The following is a 25,448-nucleotide window of genomic DNA, read 5'->3' on the forward strand; positions in this document are numbered from 1 at the left end:
AGCCCCACCAAAGAGCCCAGGTAGGCTCCAGTGTTGGGTTGCCTCAGGCCAAACAACGAACAGGGAGGATACCCAGCCCCACCCATCATCAGTCAAACGGATTAAAGTTTTACTGAGCTCTGTCCACCAGAGCAACAGTCAGCTCTACCCACCACCAGTGCCTCCCATCAGGAAACTTACACAAGCCTCTTAGATAACCTCATCCACCAGAGGGCAGACAGCAGAAGCAAGAAGAACTACAATCCTGCAGCCTGTGGAACAAAAACCACATTCACAGAAAGATAGACAAGATGCAAAGGCAGAGGGCTATGTACCAGATGAAGGAACAAGATAAAACCCCAGAAAAACAACTAAATGAAGTGGAGATAGGCAACCTTCCAGAAAAAAGAATTCAGAATAATGATAGTGAAGATGATCCAGGGCCTCAGAAAAACAATGGAGGCAAAGATTGAGAAGATGCAAGAAATGTTTAACAGAGACCTAGAAGAATTAAAGAACAAACAAACAGAGATAAACAATACAATAACTGAAATGAAAACTACACTAGAAGGAATCAATAGCAGAATAACTGAGGCAGAAGAATGGATAAGTGACCTGGAAGACAAAATGGTGGAATTCACTGCTGCGGAATAGAATAAAGAAAAAAGAATGAAAAGAAATGAAAACAGCCTAAGAGACCTCTGGGACAACATTCGACGCAACAACATTCGCATTATAGGGGTCCCAGGAGGAGAAGAGAGACAGAAAGGACCCAAGAAAATATTTGAAGAGATTATAGTCGAAAACTTCCCTAACATGGGAAAGGAAATAGCCACCCAAGTGCAGGAAGCGCAGAGAGTCCCACACAGGACAAACCCAAGGAGAAACACGCCGAGACACATAGTAATCAAATTGGCAAAAATTAAAGACAAAGAAAAATTATTGAAAGCAGCAAGGGAAAAACAACAAATAACATACAAGGGAACTCCCATAAGGTTAACAGCTGATTTCTGAGCAGAAACTCTACACGCCAGAAGGGAGTGGCATGATATACTTAAAGTGTTGAAAAGGAAGAACCTATGGCCAAGATTACTCTACCCGGCAAGGATCTCATTCAGATTTGATGGAGAAATCAAAAGCTTTACAGACAAGCAAAAGCTAAGAGAATTCAGCACCACAAAACCAGCTCTACAACAAATGCTAAAGGAACTTCTCTAAGTGGAAACGCAAGAGAAGAAAAGGACCTACAAAAACAAACCCAAAACAATTAAGAAAATGGTCATAGGAACATACATATCGATAATTACCTTAAATGTGAATGGATTAAATGCTCCAACCAAAAGACACAGGCTTGCTGAATGGATACAAAAATAAGACCCATATATATGCTGTCTACAAGAGACCCACTTCAGACCTAGGGACACATACAGACTGAAAGTGAGGGGATGGAAAAAGATATTCCATGCAAATGGAAACCTAAAGAAAGCTGGAGTAGCAATACTCATATCAGATAAAATAGACTTTAAAATAAAGAATGTTACAAGAGACAAGGAAGGACGCTACATAATGATCAAGGGATCAATCCGAGAAGAAGATATAACAATTATAAATATATATGCACCCAACATAGGAGCACCTCAATACATAAGGCAACTGCTAACAACTATAAAACAGGAAATCGACAGTAACACAATTATAGTGGGGGACATTAACACCTCACACCAACAGACAGATCATCCAAAATGAAAATAAATAAGGAAACAGAAGCTTTAAATGACACAATAGACCAGATAGATTTAATTGATATTTATAGGACATTCCATCCAAAAACAGCAGATAACACTTTCTTCTCAAGTGCACATGGGACATTCTCCAGGATAGATCACATCTTGGGTCACAAATCAAGCCTCAGTAAATTTAAGAAAATTGAAATCATATCAAGCATCTTTTATGACTACAACGCTATGCGATTAGAAATGAATTACAGGGAAGAAAAGTAAAAAACACAAACACATGGAGGCTAAACAATACGTTACTAAATAACGAAGAGATCACTGAAGAAATCAAAAAGGAAATCAAAAAATACATAGAGACAAATGACAATGAAAACACGATGATCCAAAACCTATGGGTTGCAGCGAAAGCAATTCTAAGAAGGAAGTTTATAGCTATGCAATCCTACATCAAGAAACAAGAAAAATCTCAAATAAACAATCTAAACATACACCTAAAGGAACTAGAGAAAGAAGAACAAACAAAACCCAAAGTTAGCAGAAGGCAAGAAATCATAAAGATCAGAGCAGAAATAAATGAAATAGAAACAAAGAAAACAATAGCAAAGATCAATAAAACTAAAAGCTGGTTCTTTGAGAAGATAAACAAAATTGATAAACCATTAGCCAGACTCATCAAGAAAACGAGGGAGAGGACTCATATCAATAAAATTAGAAATGAAAAAGGAGAGGTTACAACAGACACTGCAGAAATACAAAGCACCCTAAGAGACTACTACAAGCAACTCTATGCCAATAAAATGGACAACCTGGAAGAAATGGACAAGTTCTTAGGTATAACCTTCCAAGACTGAACCAGGAAGAAATAAAAAATATGAACAGACCAATCACAAGTAATGAAATTGAAACTGTGATTAAAAATCTTCCAACAAACAAAAGTCCAGGACCAGATGGGTTCACAGGTGAATTCTATCAAACATTTAGAGAAGAGCTAACACCCATCCTTCTCAAACTCTTGCAAAAAATTGCAGAGGAAGGAATACTCCCAAACTCACTCTATGAGGCCACCATCACCCTGATATCAAAACCAGACAAAGATACTACAAAAAAAGAAAATTACAGACCAATATCACTGATATATATAGATGCAAAATTCCTCAACAAAATACTAGCAAACAGAATCCAACAACACATTAAAAGGATCACACACCATGATCAAGTGGGATTTATCCCAGGGATGCAAGGATTCTTCAATATACACAAATCAATCAATGTGATACACCATATTAACAAATTGAAGAATAAAAACCATATGATCATCTCAATAGATGCAGAAAAAGCTTTTGACAAAATTCAACACCCGTTTATGATAAAAACTCTCCAGAAAGTGGGCATAGAGGGAACCTACCTCAACATAATAAAGGCCATATACAACAAACCCACAGCAAACATCATTCTCAATGGTGAAAAATTGAAAGCATTTCATCTAAGATCAGGAACAAGACAAGGATGTCCACTCTCAGCACTATTATTCAACATAACTTTGAAGTCCTAGCCACGGCAATCAGAGAAGAAAAAAAATAAAAGGAATACAAATTGGAAAAGAAGAAGTAAAACTGTCACGGTTTGCAGATGACATGATACTATACATAGAGAATCCTAAAGATGCCACCAGAAAACTACTAGAGCTAATCAATGAATTTGGTAAAGTTGCAGGATACAAAATTAATGCACAGAAATCCCTTGCTTTCCTATACACTATCAATGAAAGATCAGAAAGAGAAATTAAGGAAACACTCCCATTTACCATTGCAACAAAAAATAAAATACCTAGGAATAAACCTACCTAGGGAGACAAAAGACCTGTATGCAGAAAGCTATAAGACACTGATGAAAGAAATTAAAGATGATACCAACAGATGGAGAGATATACCATGTTCTTGGATTGGAAGAATCAGTATTGTGAAAATGACTATACTACCCAAAGGAATCTACAGATTCAATGCAATCCCTATCAAATTACCAATGGCATTTTTTACGGAATTAGAACCAAAAATCTTAAAATTTGTATGGAGACACAAAAGACCCCGAATAGCCAAAGCAGTCTTGAGGGGAAAAAACAGAGCTGGAGGAATCAGACTTCCTGACTTCAGACTATACTACAAAGCTACAGTAATCAAGACAATATGTACTGGCACAAAAACAAAAATATAGATCAATGGAACAGGATAGAAAGCCCAGAGATAAACCCATGCACATATGGTCAACTTATTTTTGATAAAGGAGGCAAGAATATACAATGGAGAAAAGACAGCCTCTTCAATACGTGGTGCTGGGAAAACTGGACAGCTACATGTAAAAGAATGAAATTAGAACACTTCCTAACATCATACACAAAAATAAACTCAAAACGGATTAGAGACCTAAATGTAAGACCGGACAGTATAAAACTCTTAGAGGAAAATATAGGAAGAACACTCTTTGACATAAATCACAGCAAGATCTTTTTTGATCCACCTCCTAGAGTAATGGAAATAAAAACAAAAATAAAGAGATGGGACCTAATGAAACTTGAAAGCTTTTGCACACCAAAGGAAACCATAAACAAGACGAAAAGAAAGCCCTCAGAATGGGAGAATATATTTGCAAATGAATCAACAGGCAAAGGATTAATCTCCAAAATATATCAACAACTTATGCAGCTCAATATTAAAAAAACAAACAACCCAATCCAAAAATGGACAGAAGACCTAAATAGACATTTCTCCAGAGAAGACATACAGATGCTGAAGAAGCACATGAAAATCTGCTCATCATCACTAATTATTAGAGAAATGCAAATCAAAACTACAATGAGGTATCACCTCACACCAGTTAGAATGGGCATCATCAGAAAATCTACAAACAAAAAATGCTGGAGAGGGTGTGGAGAAAAGGGAACCCTCTTGCACTGTTGGTGGGAATGTAAATTGATGCAGCCACTACAGAGAACAGTGTGGAGGTTCCTTAGAAAACTAAAAATAGAACTACCATACGACCCAGCAATCCCACTACTGGGCATATACCCTGAGAAAACCATAATTCAAAAATACACATGCACCCCAATGTTCATTGCAGCACTCTTTACAATAGCCAGGTCATGGAAGCAACCTAAATGCCCACTGACAAACGAATGGCTAAAGAAGATGTGGTACATATATACAATGGAGTATTATTCAGCCATAAAAAGGAACGATATTGGGTCATTTGTTAAGATGTGGATGGATCTAGAGACTGTCATACAGAGTCAAGTAAGTCAGAAAGAGAAAAACAAATATATATTAACGCATATATGTGTAACCTAGAAAAATGGTACAGATGTACCAGTTTGCAGGGTGGAAATAGAGACACAATGTAGAGAACAAATGTATGAACACCAAGGGGGGAAAGTGGTGGGGGTGATGGTGTGATGAATTGGGAGATTGAGATTGACATGTATACACTGATGTGTATAAAATGGATGACTAATAAGAATCTGCTGTATAAAAAAATAAAATTAAATTTAAAAAAGCCCCAGAAACCAAAAAACAGAAAACAAAAAATAAACAAACAAAAAAAACTTTGGCCCAAAAGATAGAGATACAATTGCTACAAAGACTTGTTTCCCTGGCCAAATATTAACAAGTTGTAGATTAAAAAACAAAACAAAACAAAAGCAAAAACAAAAACCAGAAAAGGCCTCTACCTCTTGTTAAGTGAATAAGCTGCAGCAGATGTCAAGAAGAGAAGGACAAGGTAAAACAGTTACTCTAAAGTGGTATTATTTCACTCCTGTCAAGGGGGAGAGATTTCAATTACTCATAAATGTACTTTTAATAAGAATTTTTAAAAATCATATTTCAGTAATTCTTAAAGTGGTTCAAAAATTTAAAGAAATAAATGGGCATTCAAAGGGTTCAAACAACAACAACAAAAAAAAAAACCCCAAAAAACCCTTCCTATTTCAAATGGATTATATGGGGCATTTTTTTTTTTTCCGTCTTTAACCAAACATGTAATAATTATGTAAGGAGGCTGAAGGAGAGTCTGATCTACCTATTTCCAGGTGAGCCTCTGCACGCCCAGTGAGAACACCCCTACGGAAAGCTTGGCCAGGCTGGTGGCCATGGTGTTTCAGTGGTTTCACTCCACAGCGTATATGATGGATGATGAAGTTGGAAGTTTAGTGGAAAAGCTGAAGCCTCAGTTTGTCACCAAGTGGTTGAAGACAGTATGTGATGTTCGCTTTGATGTCATGGTCATGTGCCTTCTTCCCAAACCAATGGAATTTGCCAGGGTAAGTGGAGGCTGTCGATGAAAAAAATTAATCAATAATCGATCTAAGAAAGAAATGGAAAATGTTATTTGAGCCAACCTGAGGATTATAACCCAAGAGAGAGTCTTTCAGAAAGTTCTGAGGACTGTTCCGCCTATTAGAGGTCAAAGACCAGGTATGTAAAATTTTGAGACAAAGGGTTTTACGTCAAATGATGTATTATAGACAGTTTACAGAATCCAGATCTACACTACAAAGCACGTAGTGGGTCATGGGTCATCATGGCCCTTTACAAGATCAAGAAGGAAAGTTATCTTCTAAGGAGTTGTGACCCTTGATGAGGTTAAGAAGGGATGTTATCTCCTAAGGAAGTCTGGTTAATGCAGTTGCACAACACACACTAAAGGGGATGGAGGAGGCCCAAATGGGCAGAGAAAATTTTTATGTTTAAAATTTTCTTGTCTTGCTATAAAATATGAATTGTTTTCATCAAGGCCTACAGCTTGGACCTTGTTGGAGAGGAGGACTTAGGGAGAAGCACTATTGTTACAGAAACACTGGGTTTGCCTCTTGGTGGGTGTCGAGCCAAAAGACACAACCAAGGCAAAGAGCAGGAGAAGGAGGGATTTATTACTTGCAGCAAGTGAGGAGAACACCAGGGATCTTGCCCAAAGTAGTGTCTCTCCGAACAGCAAAATTGGGGAAGTTTTAAGCTAAGGGTACATGCATATTTATGAAGGTGCTTGAGCAGAGAATTCAGCATAGAATTGGGGCAAAGATGGACAGAGTCCAGACTTTAGTGGATAGAAGTCAGGGGGTCAGAAAAGGTCAACATCATCATTCCTTAGGTTCCGACCAGTCTGGGGTCTCAGCATGTAGTCACCATCCTCTACTTGGCCAGGGGTGGGGGGTGTGTGGGGGTGTGTGTGGGGGCGGGGCTTAGTTCCTGCAGAACTCAAAAATATGTATCAGATTGTGATGTATATTCTTGAGGAGGAACTAGGACTCTGTTTTTTTGCTGAACTATTGTTTCTTGACTGCTTTTCCTTTGTTCCTGCCCTTAAAATCATTAATTACTGAGACCTGTTCAAGGGCAAGCATTGTGGCCAGGCTTAGATCACAAAATGGCTTAGGTAAAATGGCTTCTTTTCTGTCAAGAAAGCCATGCCTGGTTCTCTTTCTCTGGGGACACCCTACCCTATCTGCTTACAGTACCTTAGCCACTAAAGTATTATCAGTGACTGTAGAAGAGGGACATCTCTCTTTAACTTAGTCTTTTATTTATTTATGTTAATTTTTATTATAGCTAAGTGAGTTTAGTAACTACATTTTAAGTGATGTGCTGCTTTGATGTTAGTTTGGGATGGGGAAGAATGGCAAGATGAATGTGTAAAGTATCTTTAAGAAATTTAAGGAAATATTCTTTCCTGATATTGCTGAATATTTTTATTAAGAAACAGGAAAAAAAAAAAGCCTTTCCATGAGGTGGCAAGAGCTCAGTCCTTTTCTGGTTTACAGTCTGTGGAAAGGCTAACATTTGACTAGGGGCAATTTCTGTGGTTTCACATATATTTCTAGAGATGAGTGGTCCCTGCCCTCTCAGCTGGAATGCCCAAAAGATTTAGGAACTGCCACAGTGCTCCTTTTCCTCTGGCTTATAGGACAAATTTCTCTGTGCTTATCCTCTTGCTTCTGCCTCGGTGGATCACAGGCTTCAGATATACAGCTGGTAAGACATCATATTTCTTGAATACAATATGATTTGTGTCTAACCCAGCAAGATGGATATCTAGAATCAGTTTCTGGCAGCAATATATGAACATTTTTTCAAGGTATTTTCTAAGTTTTAATTTTTTTGTGTGATTTTTGGGTTTACTTTCAATGAAGTCTTGAGGCGGTTTTCAGTTTATTTATTTATTTATTTATTTATGGCTGCATTGGGTCTTCATTGGTGCGCGTGGGCTTTCTCTAGTTGCAGTGAGCAGGGGCTTGTCGTTGAAGTGCGTGGCTTCTCATTGTGGTGGCTTCTCTTGTTTTGGAGCACGGGCTCTAGGCACGTGGGCTTCAGTAGCTGTGGCACGCAGGCTCCGTAGTTGTGGTGCACGGGCTTAGTTGCTCTGCGGCATGTGGGGTCTTCCCGGACCAGGGCTCAAACCCATGTCCCCTGCATTGGCAGGCGGATTGTTAACTACTGCGCCACCAGGGAAGTCCCAGTTTTCGGTTTAAATAAGATATTTAAGGATAAAACAGAACACAGGCCTTCTAAAGAGTAGGTTTTATTAGATTTCCAGGACTCAGAGCCTTCTTTGCATTTACCAAGATACACTTCTTTCTTCTTTGGTGCCACCTACTGACTCATATATAAAATTAGATTTTTGCATGATGGAAATGTGCAAAGAATGCCATTTCCTGGCATTCTTTGACTGTGTTGATATGTTTTCTATTATTGTTTCTTTTGGAATAGTAAAGGACTGGTGTGATCTGATTCTGAAAGATAAGAAGAAGTGATTATGTTGGGAGGAAAACTATTCCTCTTATAGCTTGGGTTCAGTGTTTGTGAGCCTGCATATTAATTGGTAAGAGACATATTAACAAGAGAAGAGACAAAATTTATTAATATTTACACACGAGAGTACTCCTCATTGATGGGTAATTTCTTTAATAGCCAGAGATAAAAGGTTTATATACCAAACTTCCAGGGGGGTGGGGGTGGGAGGAGGCATTTGGGAGGAGGCTTGAATGGGAAGATATGGAAAGTTCTTTTGGGCATTTTGATGCCAATGGAAATGGGCAGCCTGTCTCCAAGGCAGCTGAATTCACAGGAAACTCCCTTTGAAGGGGGTTAAAGGCAGCCATATTTTTCTGGAGGCTCTGCTTTAGTCACATAAGGGAAGTTCAGATAAGGTTTCTCTCTACATCTTTTTTTTTTTTTTTTTGCGGTACGCGGGCCTCTCACTGCTGTGGCCTCTCCCGTTGCGGAGCACAGGCTCCGGGTGCGCAGGCTCAGCGGCCATGGCTCATGGGCCCAGCCGCTCTGCGGCATGTGGGATCTTCCTGGACTGGGGCACGAACCCGTGTCCCCTGCATCGGCAGGCGGGCTCTCAACCACTGCGCCACCAGGGAAGCCCTCTCTCTACATCATCTTTAGCTCAAATGTTTTCACTGAAAAATAATCTTTATACCAACTCTGGGGGTCTGAGTGGGTCCCCACATTTCTCCTATCTGTAACTTCCCTAGAAGTTTCACACAAAAAGGAATCTAGGTTGATTGACTTGGAGAGAAGATTTGGGTTAGGAAATGCTAGGTAAGAGATCTGAAAAGGAGGAAAAGAGCATAAATTAGAACAAGGAAATAAAAAGAAAACAAAGATTAGTAGTTAGAGTAGGCTATAAACCTAGTTTCTGAGTCCGAAGGGCAGCCAGTTGAGAAGATTTCTAGATGTTGGGCTTGAAGCATCTTTAGATGATGAATGAGACCATCAGTGTCATGGTCATGGTTATTTCCTAGAGCAGAGCATGGAAGATGCGGATGTTTGGTGAACTTCCTGAGTGGCCTAAACTGTTGCAGCAATAAGTCCTTTGAAGTTTATGTCAAGTTGTCCTGCTTCAGCTTACAGGGCTTTGGGACAAGACAACCTAGAGTCTCAATAAGGATCTGGGCAGTCAGGTTTTCGTTCTTAGTGACACCAAGTGAAAAGGATAGTAGAAAAGTTGGAAACATTAATTACTGAAAATGTGTAAGACAGCAGGATCCAGTTTATAAAGAGGTTGAAAATAGCTCAAGAACAATGAACAGGACTAGAATCTGATAATCCACAAGGATGGGTTATAGTTTTCTGTTGAAACATAAAATTTCTCTCTCAATTACTGCCATTTTGATCAAAGAAAATCAGAGTAAGATGATTCTTGTTCACAACATAAGTCTAGTCTCATTAAATTTGGCCTGATTATTTGCATAAGTGCAGCAAAAATGGTATTTGACCACATGGGCCTTTAAAAATTTGCTTTGCTGGAAGTTTCTTAAAGAATCTCAGATTGGACTTTTATTTATTTATTTATTTATTATTTATTATTTTTATTTTTTTTGTGGTACGTGGGCCTCTCACTGTTGTGGCCTCTCCCGCTGCAGAGCACAGGCTCCGGAGGCGCAGGCGCAGCGGCCCTGGCTCACGGGCCCAGCCACTCCGCGGCACGCGGGATCCTCCCGGACCGGGGCACGAACCCGCATCCCCCGCATCGGCAGGCGGACTCCCAACCACTGCGCCACCAGGGAAGGCCCTGATTTATTTTTTAAAGATTGTTTTTGATGTGGACCATTTTTTAAAGTCTTTATTGAATTCGTTACAATACTGCTTCTGTTTTATGTTTTGGTTTTTTGGCCACGAGGCACGTGGGATCTTAGCTCCCCAACCAGGGATGAAACCTGCACCCCCTGCATTGGAAGGCAAAGTCTTAACCACTGGACTGCCAGGAAGGTCCCTCAGATTGGACTTTTAAAAGCCTCTCCACGCTCGGAAGCCAATCTGTCATCATGCTTATCTGCAGTACCTATAGATTTGGGTGAATTTCTCTTCTTGAGATCCCCAAAATACTCTGTTTCCTGGGCCTGTCAAGAAGTGACTTTTCTTATTTGCCTGTAGGCTGGGAACATCATAAGTCAGGTACCAGGCTGGTTTTTTTCCAAGAGGGCTTTATAAGCATTGGTTCCATGATGTCAACCTTAGTTCATTAAAGCTATCTGGTCATATTTGATTCTATGCATATCTTTCTCAAATATGACATTTCAGTCAAAGCCTTGATAATATAACCAATTTTTCCAATTACATCCTGTTACAAGGAGAACAGATTCTTACTGAACTTGTGTAAATAGCTATATTGCCATATAAGTAAGAGTACTGTAAGAGTTTCTGAATTCTGGGAGGTTCAGGTAGGGAGAAAAAGAAACGTTTTGCTTTTGTTTACAAAGGTATAATCTACTAAATAGTCATGAGTTAAAGATAGCTTAAGAGAAATCTTATACCCAGAAAACAGAATATTAATGAAAGCAGTAAAAAACACATAAAAATTATCATCTCCCTTCAGCAGTTCATTCAGTCCCATGTAATTAATTATTTGTTCTGCTTGGTCTTGGGTTAGCAGTTTTATGAACCCATTGGCTTCTCCACTACAGTTCTGGAATCTTTACTCAGTCCAGTGGTATGGTCTCAAAGTTACCTGAGCAATGCCATCAGAAGTCTGTACCCCAGATTACCTGTTATAGTCCTTTCCATGGGTCTCAGAGACAGTCCTTTTTGCTGAAGATGAAGCATTCTGGATAGTAGCCGATTGCAAGAGCTTTCAGGAAAACACTGGAATAAAACAATAACTGTCTATGAATGATAAAAGGCTTAAAATGGCGGTATTAAAGATCTGATGAGAGCAACTGGAATTATGATGATAAAATTATGCCATTATTGTATACTATCAGGCAAAATAGCGTAAGAATATAATAGTGAACAAAAAAGGCATTGACAGATTTTTAGAAATTACATCTAATTCCTGGAATATTTATGTTAAAAACATTTACCTATACAGATATAAGCTAGGGAAGGTTAAGAATCTCTTCTTATTTGACCATGATTTTCATGCAGTTCAACATATTAAATAGACCGAATTAGTTTAACATCTCTTTTTACTAGGAGAGAACAAATCCTTTGAGGTTTTCCAGAGGCCCTCTCAGAAGTCTCTAAGTCAATTTGAGATCAGGATTTTATTTAGGATTTGATTTTGGTATATGTGCTGCCGAAGTGAGCATAAGGATTTGATTTGGGGAAGCAAAATATCAAAAGTTGTCAAAATGTCAAAAGGTTTGGACACTTAATTAACCAGGATGACAGGTCACTATGAAATAATACTTAGTTATCCATTTAACCAAAATGGCAATACAGATATCAAAAGTAAATGTGGGATCTAACATAATTTAAAATTGAGAAGACTCGGTTCTTTTAAATAATTGAGGACATGATGAAGACATGTTCCCCCCCTCCCCACACACAGTTCCTTTACAACTTCATATTTTTATTCAGGTTTTTGTCCTTCACTTTCCTCTTTCTCATCTGAAAGCCTTCACACAACCTCTAAACCACTATTGATACCTTAGGACAAAATTACAATCTTTTCCCTTGACAAGAACACCCCTCATTCCTTGAATATTTTGCATAAAGAGGTTTTTCCTTCAACCTTATTATTTCTAGAAGCTTCATTTATATATTGATTATAATTTTCAACACTTTATAACCTCTATTTTTCCACGAAGACCAGGAAGTAAACAATTGTGAATTGCTTGTCACATACCAGCATTTTGTAGCATACTAGCAAATTTTATGATTATACCATCTCATAACTTCTAGAGGATATGCTTCTTCATAGTATAATTTCTCAGAGTGGCAAAATGAACACATTTATTAACAGATCCAAACAGCTTTAGCTCTCTGTAAAAATAAGAAGCCAAAAGTAGATAAAATTAAACTTATATTCAGTAGTTAATGTTTTGGTGTTTTATCTTATTTAGAAATGATCTAGATATTCAATGAATATCTATTATTTAACTCAATATAAATTTAGTTTCAGGTTACCAAAAAGATTTTGGAACCTAATTCTAAGAAGACATATTATAATACACAATTACTGTTGAAATAAAGTTTGTCACAATGATAATTTAATATGATTAAAATGGAATCTATAAATTTTGTCATCTTAAACCTCTAGTAAATATAATATTAGCTTATTTGACTACTAAACCCACGTAGAATAAAAATGTATGCTCATATCATACTCAGTGCTGATAACTCAGAAGATGCAGCTGTTTTTTTTTTTTTTGCGGTACGCGGGCCTCTCACTGCTGTGGCCTCTCCCGTTGCGGAGCACAGGCTCTGGACGCGCAGGCTCAGCAGCCATGGCTCACGGGCACAGCCGCTCCGTGGCATGTGGGATCTTCCCGGACCGGGGCACGAACCCGTGTCCCCTGCATCGGCAGGCGGACTCTCAACCACTGCGCCACCAGGGAAGCCCCAGCTGTTTTTATTAAACCAACAGTATTAAAATAGTCTTATTTATCAAAGATTTACACAAATTGTTACTGAACTCAGATTTGACTGCTCACTGCTCAAAAGCCAATGCTTGAGAGGCAAGTATTCGTAGGAAGGAAAGTTGCTTTAATTAGAAAAACCAGCAATCTGGGGAGAAGGTGAACTCATGTCCCAAGACCAAGTCGGAAGACTGTGCTCAGCCATGACAGTTTTTTTTTTTTTTTTTTTTTCCCGGTAAGCGGGCCTCTCACTGCTGTGGCCTCTCCCGTTGCGGAGCGTAGGCTCTGGACGCACAGGCTCAGCGGCCATGGCTCACGGGCCTAGCCGCTCCACAGCCTGTGGGATCTTCCCGGACCAGGGCATGAACCCATGTCCCCTGCACTGGCAGGCGGACTCTCAACCACTGCGCCACCAGGGAAGCCCCATGACAGTTTTTAAAAGGAAAAAGGGGAAAGAATCTCAGTGAATCATTGAGGCAGGAAGTTGGGTTCTGCATCATTCACCATTGGGTACAGACTGGCTGACTCTTTCTTCAGATGTTATATTGCCTGCGTGATCTGCCTGCAGGATTGCTAAGGGGGCTGCTGCGGGTAGAGAGCTAGTTATTCTTTAACTCCTTAATTCTTCATTCTTGCTTCTTTTAATCCAGGAAAAGAATCCACAGGTTAGGCGAGGCATGGTGTGCACTCAGGAGAGCATAGGTCAGGAGTTAGGTTAAATTGTCTAGTGATCTCCTTCCTATAAGGTTTGAGGGGAACAGAAATAGGCAAACAGGAAAGGGGCAAAAGAGCTGCTTATGAATCCCCACTTCTCAGACATCATTCCATTTCTGTGGGATTAGGGGTGAAGGTCTGTTCTCTGTAACTTCTTCATGCTGACATAGGGCACTGTATTCTCAGAGTGAAAGATGTCAACATGGGTCTGTAGCATTTCTTTGCTGACAATTTTAGTTGCCCACTTATATATATGGGCAGAGCAAGCTACAATTATTTTGATGCCCACAAAGGTATAGATTATTATGAGCAATAATGTTAGTCCCATGCTTTTGAGGCCAGTTCTTAGAAATGTGCTAGCCATAGATTCAGTACTGCTCAAGTGGAGCACCTTATGTCATGGCTACAGTCTGGTCATCATGCAGTCAGCTTTTTCCCTCTGGTGGCAGTTATAGTATCCGTAAAACAGCTCAGGAATGTGCACCAGACACTGAAAGATTCTGTGACTCTCTAGTCCTAATCATTAACTGCTTGAGCCTGCTTTTTGGTGACTCAGGGAGGCCTGGGAGACTTCAGCTTTTCTACAAACAAGAGGCAGGGGACATAGAGGGGACTTTGTACTTGGGGGTGGGCTGGGGGCTCAAGGTTCTGCTCAGTTTCAAAATCACATGAACTTGAAAAACATTTGGGTTGCTTCCTATATTTCTGAGAGTTTGGGGAATATTTAATTTTTTTTTCTTTTAGTTTTATTGATCTTTGCTATTGTTTTCTTTGTTTCTATTTCATTTATTTCTGCTCTGACCTTTATGATTTTTTTTCCTTCTGCTAACTTTGGGTTTTGTTTGTTCTTCTTTCTCTAGTTCCTTTAGGTGTAAGGTTAGATTGTTTATTTGAGATTTTTCTTGTTTCCTGAGGTAGGCTTGTATAGCTATAAACTTCCCTCTCAGAACTGCTTTTGCCACATCCCGTAGGTTTTGGATCGTCATGTTTTCATTGTCATTTGTCTCTAGGTGTTTTTTGATTTCCTCAGTGATCTCTTGGTTATTTAGTAACGTATTGTTTAGCCTCCATGTGTTTGTGTTTTTTACTTTTTTTCCCTGTAACTAATTTCTAATCTCATAGCGTTGTAGTCAGAAAAAGATGCTTGATATGATTTCAATTTTCTTAAATTTACTGAGGCTTGATTTGTGACCCAAGATGTGATCTATCCTGAGAATGTTCCGTGTGCACTTGAGAAGAAAGTGTAATCTGCTGTTTTTGGATGGAATGTCCTATAAATATCAATTAAATCTATCTGGTCTATTGTGTCATTTAAAGCTTCTGTTTCCTTATTTATTTTCATTTTGGATGATCTGTCCGTTGGTGTAAGTGAGGTGTTAAAGTCCCCCACTATTACTGTGTTACTGTCGATTTCCTGTGTTATAGCTGTTAGCGGTTGCCTTATGTATTGAGGTGCTCCTATGTTGGGTGCATATATATTTATAATTGTTATATCTTCTTCTCGGATTGATCCCTTGATCATTATGTAGTGTCCTTCCTTGTCTCTTGTAACATTCTTTATTTTAAAGTCTATTTTATCTGATATGAGTATTGCTACTCCAGCTTTCTTTAGGTTTCCATTTGCATGGAATATCTTTTTCCATCCCCTCACTTTCAGCCTGTATGTGTCCCTAGGTCTGAAGTGGGTCTCTTGTAGACAGCATATATATGGGTCTTATTTTTGTATCCATTCAGCCAGTCTATGTCTTTTGGTGGGAGCATTTAATCCATTCACATTTAAGGTAATTCTTGATATGTATGTTCCTATGACCATTTTCTAAATTGTTTTGAGTTTGTTTTTGTAGGTCCTTTTCTTCTCTTGCGTTTCCCACTTAGAGAAGTTCCTTTAGCATTTGTTGTAGAGCTGGTTTGGTGGTGCTGAATTCTCTTAGCTTTTGCTTGTCTGTAAAGCTTTTGATTTCTCCATCAAATCTGAATGAGATCCTTGCCGGGTAGAGTAATCTTGGCTGTAGCTTCTTCCCTTTCAACACTTTAAGTATATCATGCCACTCCCTTCTGGCGTGTAGAGTTTCTGCTCAGAAATCAGCTGTTAACCTTATGGGAGTTCCCTTGTATGTTATTTGTCATTTTTCCCTTGCTGCTTTCAATAATTTTTCTTTGTCTTTAATTTTTGCCAATTTGATTACTATGTGTCTCGGCGTGTTTCTCCTTGGGTTTGTCCTGTGTGGGACTCTCTGCGCTTCCTGCACTTGGGTGGCTATTTCCTTTCCCATGTTAGGGAAGTTTTCGACTATAATCTCTTCAAATATTTTCTCGAGTCCTTTCTCTCTCTCTCTTCTCCTTCTGGGACCCCTATAATGTGAATGTTGTTGCGTTTAATGTTGTCCTAGAGGTCTCTTAGGCTGTCTTCATTTCTTTTCATTCTTTTTTCTTTATTCTGTTCTGCGGCGGTGAATTCCACCATTTTGTCTTCCAGGTCACTTATCCGTTCTTCTGCCTCAGTTGTTCTGCTATTGATTCCTTCTAGTGTATTTTTCATTTCAGTTATTGTATTGTTCATCTCTGTTTGTTTGTTCTTAATTCTTCTAGGTCTTTGTTAAACATTTCTTGCATCTTCTCGATCTTTGCCTCCATTGTTTTTCCGAGGTCCTGGATCACCTTCACTATCATTATTCTGAATTCTTTTTCTGGACGGTTTCCTATCTCCACTTCATTTAGTTGTTTTTCTGGGGTTTTATCTTGTTCCTTCATCTGGTACATAGCCCTCTGCCTTTTCATCCATCTATCTTTCTGTGAATGTGGTTTTTGTTCCACAGGCTGCAGGATTGTAGTTCTTCTTGCTTCTGCTGTCTGCCCTCTGGTGGATGAGGCTATCTAACAGGCTTGTGCAAGTTTCCCGGTTGGAGGGACTGGAGGAATATTTAATTTTTAAAATCTCTTATTTTTTTTTTAAGCCCATTTAGAATAGAGATCTTTTAAGGTGTTTTATAAATTATTTTGGCAAAACCATCCAGCGGAAAGAAATACCACATATACATACCATACATATATAAACATACTGGCAGACACAAATACAGACCTTATAGAAAATACAGACCTAATACAAAACTCAGTAGTTTATATAAGAGCTGGTCTTCATCTTTACCTCACTTTTATTCAAATCGTGTTTCTAGCAGATGGACCAAGTTGTTAGTTAATCTGTTCAATATAGGGGTTAAAGTTTTTAAGCTATATTTGTAGGGGGAGACCCTTAAGAGCTTTTTATTTGCCCTGATATTATAATCTTATGGAGGCTGTGATTCAGCCTAAGCCAGTTGTTTCAGTTGACTAAGAAGTTACTTTTTAAAGGCTGGAGTGTGCTAAGGAAAAAGGCATTGGAGGTTTGTTAAGGGGAGTGTTAATTGATGCTTATCAGGAGGAGAAATAAATGTATCCTATTTTATGAGAGGAGGCAATAGTACAAATAAAAGCAAGGCACCCCTTAGAGAGCCACATTTAATTTCCTTGAACATTTGCATTTTAAAGAGATGATTCTCAGGTCCTTGAGAAGATAGTGCTGGGTGGTAGAAGATTTAAATCTCAAAGAGGAAGAGAAAGGAAGCAAGCTTGTAAGATAACAATCTAAGAGGGTTTTCAAGGGCATATTTGTCTCTTAACAGGTTTTGACTGGGACAAACAATAAATTCTCTTGGCAGCATTGAGCTTTTACAAGCAAGCATTTTGAGGGAGGAAGTTCATGGGAGGTGGATGAAATTATTTGTGTTGAGAGTCTGAGTTTTTAACAGGTCCAAGGTGAGGTCTTAGTTGAGAAGAGGACTCAGAGGAGCCTGTCTGAGGAGGCTGAGGCCTAAGACAATTGCTATTTAAGTGTTTCTTCTTCTGAAGGGCAGGGCAGTCCCTTTTCCAATGTCCTGACTTTTTACAGTATCTGCAAGCAGTTTGAGATGAATAGGGGAGGCTTTGGGACTGGTAAGAAAGATAGGTGAGCTTTGGGATTCTTCTAGAGCCACAGTTTTGTTTTTGTAAATACTCAGTTAGTAAGGCAAGGCCACTTATTTTTAATTCTTCAAAGAATTAGATGACAGCCTCAATAATAACATTAAGGAGCTGGCCTGCCCATGCAACCACATTACTTTGAAGTAACCTCTTTATATCAGAAATGAGATTTTCAACTAAAGTAGAAAACAAAAGACTCCTATGATCTGAGATTTGTAGATTTAGAGCTGTGTGCCTTTGCAATATTTTTTATAAATTGTGTGACAAAGGTTTTAGGATGTATTCCTTTTCTCCAAGTAGATCATTCCATTTTAGCCCAATTAAACTTCTGAGGGAAGCCCTTTATAATGGCTCCTACCAGGCTCTGAATGTCAACCTCCAACTGGGTCATTCGTAGGAGGGAGGTGGTGGAGGGGGGAGGTTTATGGTGGGTGTGGATTTTAATTTTCTTTCTAAATCGGATTTCTGTTCTTCAGTTTTGTTAAGGGAGTCTTTTAGGCCAGCTGTGATCCTTTTTTGGTGTGCTTCTGTCAATCTGATCCTTCCCCATTGGTAAGAGGACATTTATTTAGGGTGAGAACTCTCTAAAATCCTTTTAAACATAAAAACTTTTCCAAATCAAAGGATCCATTGTCTGGTCACTGACAATTTAGTATCTCCATAGGGATACCTGTTCCAAAATGTGACCCAAAACCAATAGGCCTTTATATGGCTTAACCATAAATTAAATAACCTAAGGGACCTCAGTAATGATACATTCCACAATCGCAACATTATCAGTGGTAGCTCTTCTGAGTCTATGTAACTACAACAACCCCAGAAATATAGTCACTTCCTGAAAATGTCTAGTCAATCATCTAGCGTGTTGGCCAATATGATACCAACTACATATTTGAACTTTAAATGGAGTTTGTCTTGAATAATGTGGAATTCTAGATATAACAATTAAATATTTAAAATTGGATTCATTTAAAATAAGATAGTTTTGGGGCAATTAATCTATGACCAAGGAGGCAAGAATGTACAATGGGGACAAGACAGCCTCTTCAATAAATGGTGTTGGGAAAACTAGACATGCAAAAGAATCAAACTGGACTACTTTCTCGCACAGTATACAAAAATAAATTTAAAATGGATTAAAGACTTAAACGTAAGACCTGAAACCATAAGATATCTAGAGGAAAACATAGGCAGTATGCTCTTTGACATCAGTCTTAGCAATATTTTTTTAGACATGTCCCCTCAAGCAAGAGAAACAAAAGCAAAAATAAGCAGATGGGACCACATCAAACTAAAAAGCTTTTGCACAGCAAAGGAAACGTTCACAAAAGGAAAAGACCACGTACTGAATGGGAGGAGCTATTTGTAAATGATATATCTGATAAGGGGTTAATATCCAAAATGTACAAAGTACTCATACAACTCTTATAAAAAAATCCAATTAAAATTGACCAGAGGACCTGAATAGACATTTTTCCAAAGAAGACATACAAATGGCCAATAGGTACATGAAAAGATGCTCAACATCACTAATGATCAGGAAACGCAAATCAAAACCACAATGAGATATCACCTCACACCTGTCAGAATGGCTATTATCAAAAAGACAACAAATAGCAAGTGTTGGTGAGGATGTGGAGAAAAGGGAACCCTCTTGCACTGTTGGTGGGAATGTAAATTGATGCAGCCACTATGGAGAACAGTATGGAGGTTCCTCAAAAAAATTAAAAATAGAACTACCGTATGATCCAGCAACTCCACTTGGGTATTTGTCCAAAGAAAACAAAAACACTAATTAGAAAAGATACATGCATCCCTATGTTCATTGCAGCATTATTTATAATAGACAAGATGTGGAAGCAACCTAAGTGTCCATCAATAGATGAATGGATAAAGAAGAAGTGGTACATATACAATGGAATATTACTCAACCATAAAAAAGAATGAAATCTTGCCTTTTGTGACAACATGGATGAACCTACAGGGCATTATGCTAAGTGAAATAAGTCAGATAGAGAAAGACAAGTATTGTGTGATTTCACGTATATGTGGAATCTAAAAAAACAAAACAAATGAATAAACATAACAAAACAGAAATAGAGTTGTAGATACAAAGAAGAAACAGGTGGTTCCCGGAGGGGAGGAGGGTTAGGGGGAAGAGAGAAATAGGTGAGGGAGATTATGAGGTATAAACTTCCAGATGCAAAATGAATGTGTCACAGGTATGAAATGTACAGTGTGGGGAATATAGTCAATAACTATGTAATATCTTTATATGGTGACAGATGATAACTAGACTTATTAGGGTGATCATTTTGAAATATATAGAAATATCAAATCACTATGTCGTGTAACAGGGACTGATATGGTGCTCTAGGTCAATCATACTTCAAAAACGAACAAACAAACTCATAGAAAAAGAGATCAGATTTGTGGTTACCAGAGGTGGGGAGTGGGGGAAAGGGGAATTAGATGAAGGCAGCTAAAAGGTACAAAATTCCAGTTATAAGATAAGTAAGTACCAGGGATATAATGTAAAAACATGATAAATATAATGAGCACTGCTGTATGTTACATGTGAAAGTTGTTAAGAGAATAAATCCTAAGAGTTCTCATCACAAGGGAAGAATATCTTTCTATTTCTTTAATTTCGTATCTATAGTGACGGATGTTCACTAAACTTATTGTGGTAATCGTTTCATGATGTATGTAAGTCAAATCATCATGCTGTACAGTACACTTTAAACTTATACAATGCCACATGGCAATTATAACTCAGTAAAACTGGAAGGAAAAAAACAACGTATTTTCCCACAAATCTTGTGTTATATGGTAAAGATCTAGGACCAGTCAACCCTTTGTTAGTTTGATACATATAATAGTAATATAGGATCTTTATTTAAAATCAGAATTACAAACAGAACCTCAATTTGTAATTTTAAGTTTTTCTGCATTAGGAAATTAATATACTATCTTATTTAGTAAAAAATATAGCTTTTAAAAAAGTCATGGATTCAACCAGCCTTAGAACATTCTTAGGGAAAAAATTGTGGCAGAATATGCAGCATAGGGGAAAAAAGTACTCTCTGTCACTTTGTTTTCCATAATGAAAAGTCTTCAATACAAAGTGTACAGTAGTAGAAATCTGTGTTCCTTTGAAACACAGGTATAACTGCACATATTTGCAATGGGTTTGTCAAACCTTAGAAAAAATGCTCCAATAGCCTGTTCACCCTACTAGGAATAAATCTTTGGAGTTTTAATTCATGTGTGATTTGAGAAGTCTGCAGTAGAATAGTTCAAATTCAGTATGTGATCAACATTTGGACCTATTTGTAACTATGGTTTCTTTTTGGTAACTAAGGGATCCTGGTGGTTTGTAGTCTTTTCCAAATCTTACTCAATCTACTTGGCACAGGTTTCAGATGTAATGGATAGTGGTCTTTGTACCCATTTCATTTAGTATTTCCTTGAGTATAAATGTAACAAGTGCACTTTGTTCTTTTCCCCTGTGGCTGTGGAAATGCCATCAGGTTGGTGGATACTGGGATAAGTCCTGTAGCACAGTGACTCAGTTGAAGGAAGGTCTCAACCGAATCCTCTGCCTGATTCCCTACAATGTGATCAGTCAGTCCGTGTGGGAGTGTATCATGCCAGAATGGCTGGAAGCCATCAGAACAGAAGTCCCAGATAATCAGTTAAAAGAATTCAGGGAAGTATTAAGGTGGGTAAGTAGTTTAATGGAGTCACCATTAATTATGATATTTAACATTTACTGAGCATGTACTGTGTGCCAGGCACTGTGCTAAGCATTTTATATAATCTCATTTACTTTTAAATGATCCTATAGAAAAATTTGAAGGTTCAAAATGAAATAGTTGCTATAAATTGTGCTAAGATGATTTGCAATTGTTCAGAAAGGATTTCGTTCTTATGGGATAATAAAAAGATACACCATATTGTTTATTTTCAAATGTAATTATGATTTGGATAAAGTGGGAAAAGTACAAAGGGACAATGTTTTTAGATGCTGAGGAGCAATTCCCTAGAAGTGCAATTCCCTAGAAATGCAATTCCTTCTGTTAAACCTGATATGAGGATGAACCCCAATGTTATTAACAACTGTATGAATTATTTATATCTATTCCAACGACATAAGCTTTTTCAGTAAAATGAAACATGCTAATAGTTCAGAACACAGACTAAACTGTTTGGCTCCCCAAATAAGATATAGATGGAAATGGAATAGTAGACCCTACTATATGCCCACTGGTCATCTACTTTTGTTGCTCTGCTTTTCAGCAAAATGTTTGACATTGAGCTTTGTCCTCTACCTTTTTCAATGGAAGAGATGTTTGGCTTTATTAGTTGTCGGTTCACAGGATACCCTTCCTCTGTGCAGGAACAAGCTTTACTGTGGCTTCATGTAAGTAAATGATACTTTTGATCATTTTGGGCAGTAGTTTTTAGCCTATGAACTTTAGCTCCTTGGGTAGAGGGGCAGAGAGTTATTGCAAAGAATCCTTAAACACGTATGTTTGCTCAGGACTATCTGTAGACTGGTAACTCATATGCATAGACAAATAGCTATATTTCAAATATATTAGCTATAGTTGTGGTTAATGAAATACAAATTTGTGCAATACTATTACTGAATTCATAGTCGCTTTTGGTTCTTATATCTTTTCTATCAATAGATACTAAAAGTGTAATAGCTGTCTTGTGGGATTCTGATAAATTTTTTGATATTAAATAGGTCCTTTACTTGGATAGGTTGAAAGTTACTGATTTAGGGAGTAGTTCATGCTACTCCCTCAGCCTGGAATGACTTCATTTCCTGTCTCCATATGTGAACTCTAGCTTATTCTTTAAAACTCAGCTCCGAAATATTCTATGAAGTTTTCTCCTATGTCACACCCCTATCTTCCCATTAGAATTCATTATTCCTTCCCCCAGTATTCATATAGGTTCTCTGTGTAAACTCTATTTCTGTTCAATATTATAGTTAACTTTTGTCTCTTTTCCTGATTACAAATGCCTGGAGTGCAGGGTCCAGGTCCTTTTCATTTTTGAATTTATAACTCCCTCATCCTTTCCTCTCAGCATCTGGCACATGCTTTGTTATTTAGTGTACATTCCTTTTTTTTTTTGCGGTACGCGGGCCTCTCGCTGTTGTGGCCTCTCCCGCTGCGGAGCACAGGCTCCGGACGCGCAGGCTCAGCAGCCATGGCTCACGGGCCCAGCCGCTCCGCGGCATGTGGGATCCTCACGGACCGGGGCACGAACCTGTGTCCCCTGCATCGGCAGGCGGATTCTCAACCACTGCGCCACCAGGGAAGCCCCTAGTGTACATTCTTAAAAATTTATTAAATTGAGTTGAATTCCTGTTATAAAATTTGGACAATTTCAGAAAAGAAGGACGGAATCAATATTTAGATTAGGTATGGATGCAGATACATTTCTGTATCATGGAAGGATGTGATCCCAAAGGCTTTTCAAGTTCTGGAGATGCCTTTCTGGGTTGTAAACTAAAGAATAATATTTTTCATAACTGACAAGTAGTAAAGGGATTTAAAAAAAAAGTCACTTTTGGGACTCAGAATTTTAACTTTTCATCCCCAAGTAGACTTCCATAAGATAATTTCCATTTTAGGAAAACCCATCCTTCTACAGATGGCTAGATATTGCCTCAGTTATTCAGTTATACACCCTTTAGCTGTGCCATCTGGAGGTGAACAGACAGGACTGTAAACCTCCAGAACGTAGAGGTTCTCCATAGCTAGAGCAATTACAGCTTATATGTTTTACAGACTGGGCTTTGACACAATTTTGCTTTGAAGACAGAGTGCTGTAGTTGAAGGAGGTTTCAAACCTCTGGTCTAACCATTTGGGGAATAGAGTGAACAATATAGTGATTGGATTGACTCATTTATTAATTAATTATAGAAACATTTATAGAGCTCCTATGTACCAGGCACAGTAATGGGCAGTAGGATAAAAATGGGATGAGAAATGATCCTTTCCTCATACTTCCTTTTTTCAAGGAGCTCACAGTGGGGAGATAGTATCAAATAATCGAATATAATAAAAAGTGATAATTGCTCTAATAAAGGTATGTACAAAGTGTTAAGAAAGCAGAGAAGACAGATGGATTAATTCTGTCTGAAGGAAGGAGGCATCTATTTCTAGAAAATTCATTACAGATAAAGTAACATGATTTTGACAGAAGGGTACCTGAGCTTGCACCAGAGAGCAAGGTCGGATGGGGCATTCAGGTCAGAGTGGGGAAGGATAGGAGGAAGATTGCTCACAGATTATACTAGTTCAGGAGAAAAGTGATGAACTAAGGCAACAGCAGTGGTATGGAAAGGAGGGGACAGCATCAGGAGATACTTAGAAGTTTTAATAGAAAGAACATGGCGATTTCTCGGGTGTGGGGAGTGGAGGAGTGGGAATGTTCCATGACAGCTTTGAATTTTTTAGTATGAATAATTGAGGATGACCGCAGATAGAATGTGTGTGAGGCTAAATGTCCTTATGTTCAATAGGTCACCTTAGGTAAAAATGTTGAACGTAGTTTTTTTGAGTTTTAATGTTTATATTTGGGGGGACATATGCCTTTTTTCCCAGGTATTATCAGAGTTAGACATCATGGTTCCACTTCAACTGTTAATCAGTATGTTTTCTGATGGAGTTAATTCTGTCAAAGAACTGGCAAATCAAAGAAAATCAAGAGTCAATGAACTGGCAGGGAACCTTGCAGCTCGAAGGGTAATTATTGCCACAGTTGTTTTTGTCTTACTTGTTAAGATTTTGAAAACTCTTGTCAATTATAGTGGGCCTTAAAGTCACATCCTCATAAACTGCTCTGAAAATGCTTTCTTCATCCTATCCCACTCACTCTGTTAACCTTTGAAGCACATTAACTAACAGAAAACACTGTTCTAAGACATGTTTGGTATAGTCTGTCATCAGTAAGTTATTGAGTTTTCATTTTCCTTTGAGTTTTTCTCCTGCACATCTCTGCTAGCTACCTCTCATTCTTGATAAACCAAAAAGAGTAGCTTGAGCTTTTGGGGTACTATTCCAACTTTTTGTTGTTGTTGTTGTGTTTTCTGGTGAATCAGAATTCTTTACCAGCTAGTGGGCAGATCACTGCTTCACTTTGGGAATGAGGACTTTGGATATTTTTGTTTGCTTGCTTTTTGTTTTTCCCTATTGTGTTTGGGGAAAAGATGATCAACTAGGGGTGATTGTGAGCGATGTTGTCACTGTAAACTAACTGAGCCCATTTTATTGACCCCTTTGTACCGTTGAGGATGAGAAGATATAGTCTGGTCTACAATGTACAAGAACTATCGGACATCTGTGATAATTTTTCTGTGGAGGACCTGGTAAAGTTTCTGCTGTTGTTCTGACATTCCCAGACCATGATCAGTTTTGGAGAGGCTGACTCTCATCAACCTCTCCAAGGCAGGGACTGTTCTCACCTGTCTCCTTGCCCAAGCCTCTCCATAACATTTTCCTGGCTGTATACTGCAGCACCCCCGTCATTCTACCTGCTCTCTAGGGATTAGAAAAAGAGAATATAACATGATCATGGGATCATAGTTTGTATTCAGTGCTTTCTTTTTAAAAAATCATTACTTCTTTTCTCATCTACCTCA

At 38.4% G+C, this 25,448-nt stretch overlaps 1 protein-coding gene across 3 annotated transcripts in view; it reads left to right on the forward strand.

The window, feature by feature from the left end:
* UNC79 (unc-79 homolog, NALCN channel complex subunit) overlaps positions 1-25,448 on the forward strand; it is a gene marked incomplete at its 3' end in the record, with an annotated part of 212,806 nt that overhangs the window by 66,634 nt on the left and 120,724 nt on the right. For all 3 annotated transcript variants that reach the window (XM_081228621.1, XM_081228622.1, XM_081228623.1), the window contains exons 12-15: positions 5,797-6,027; positions 21,315-21,505; positions 22,084-22,207; positions 24,412-24,552. In XM_081228621.1, coding sequence (XP_081084747.1) covers positions 5,797-6,027; positions 21,315-21,505; positions 22,084-22,207; positions 24,412-24,552 — 687 coding nt within the window. The remainder of the gene's footprint in view (positions 1-5,796; positions 6,028-21,314; positions 21,506-22,083; positions 22,208-24,411; positions 24,553-25,448) is intronic.

Source organism: Mesoplodon bidens, assembly GCF_964165515.1.
Source record: "Mesoplodon bidens genome assembly, chromosome: 3".
Taxonomy (NCBI): domain Eukaryota; kingdom Metazoa; phylum Chordata; class Mammalia; order Artiodactyla; family Ziphiidae; genus Mesoplodon; species Mesoplodon bidens.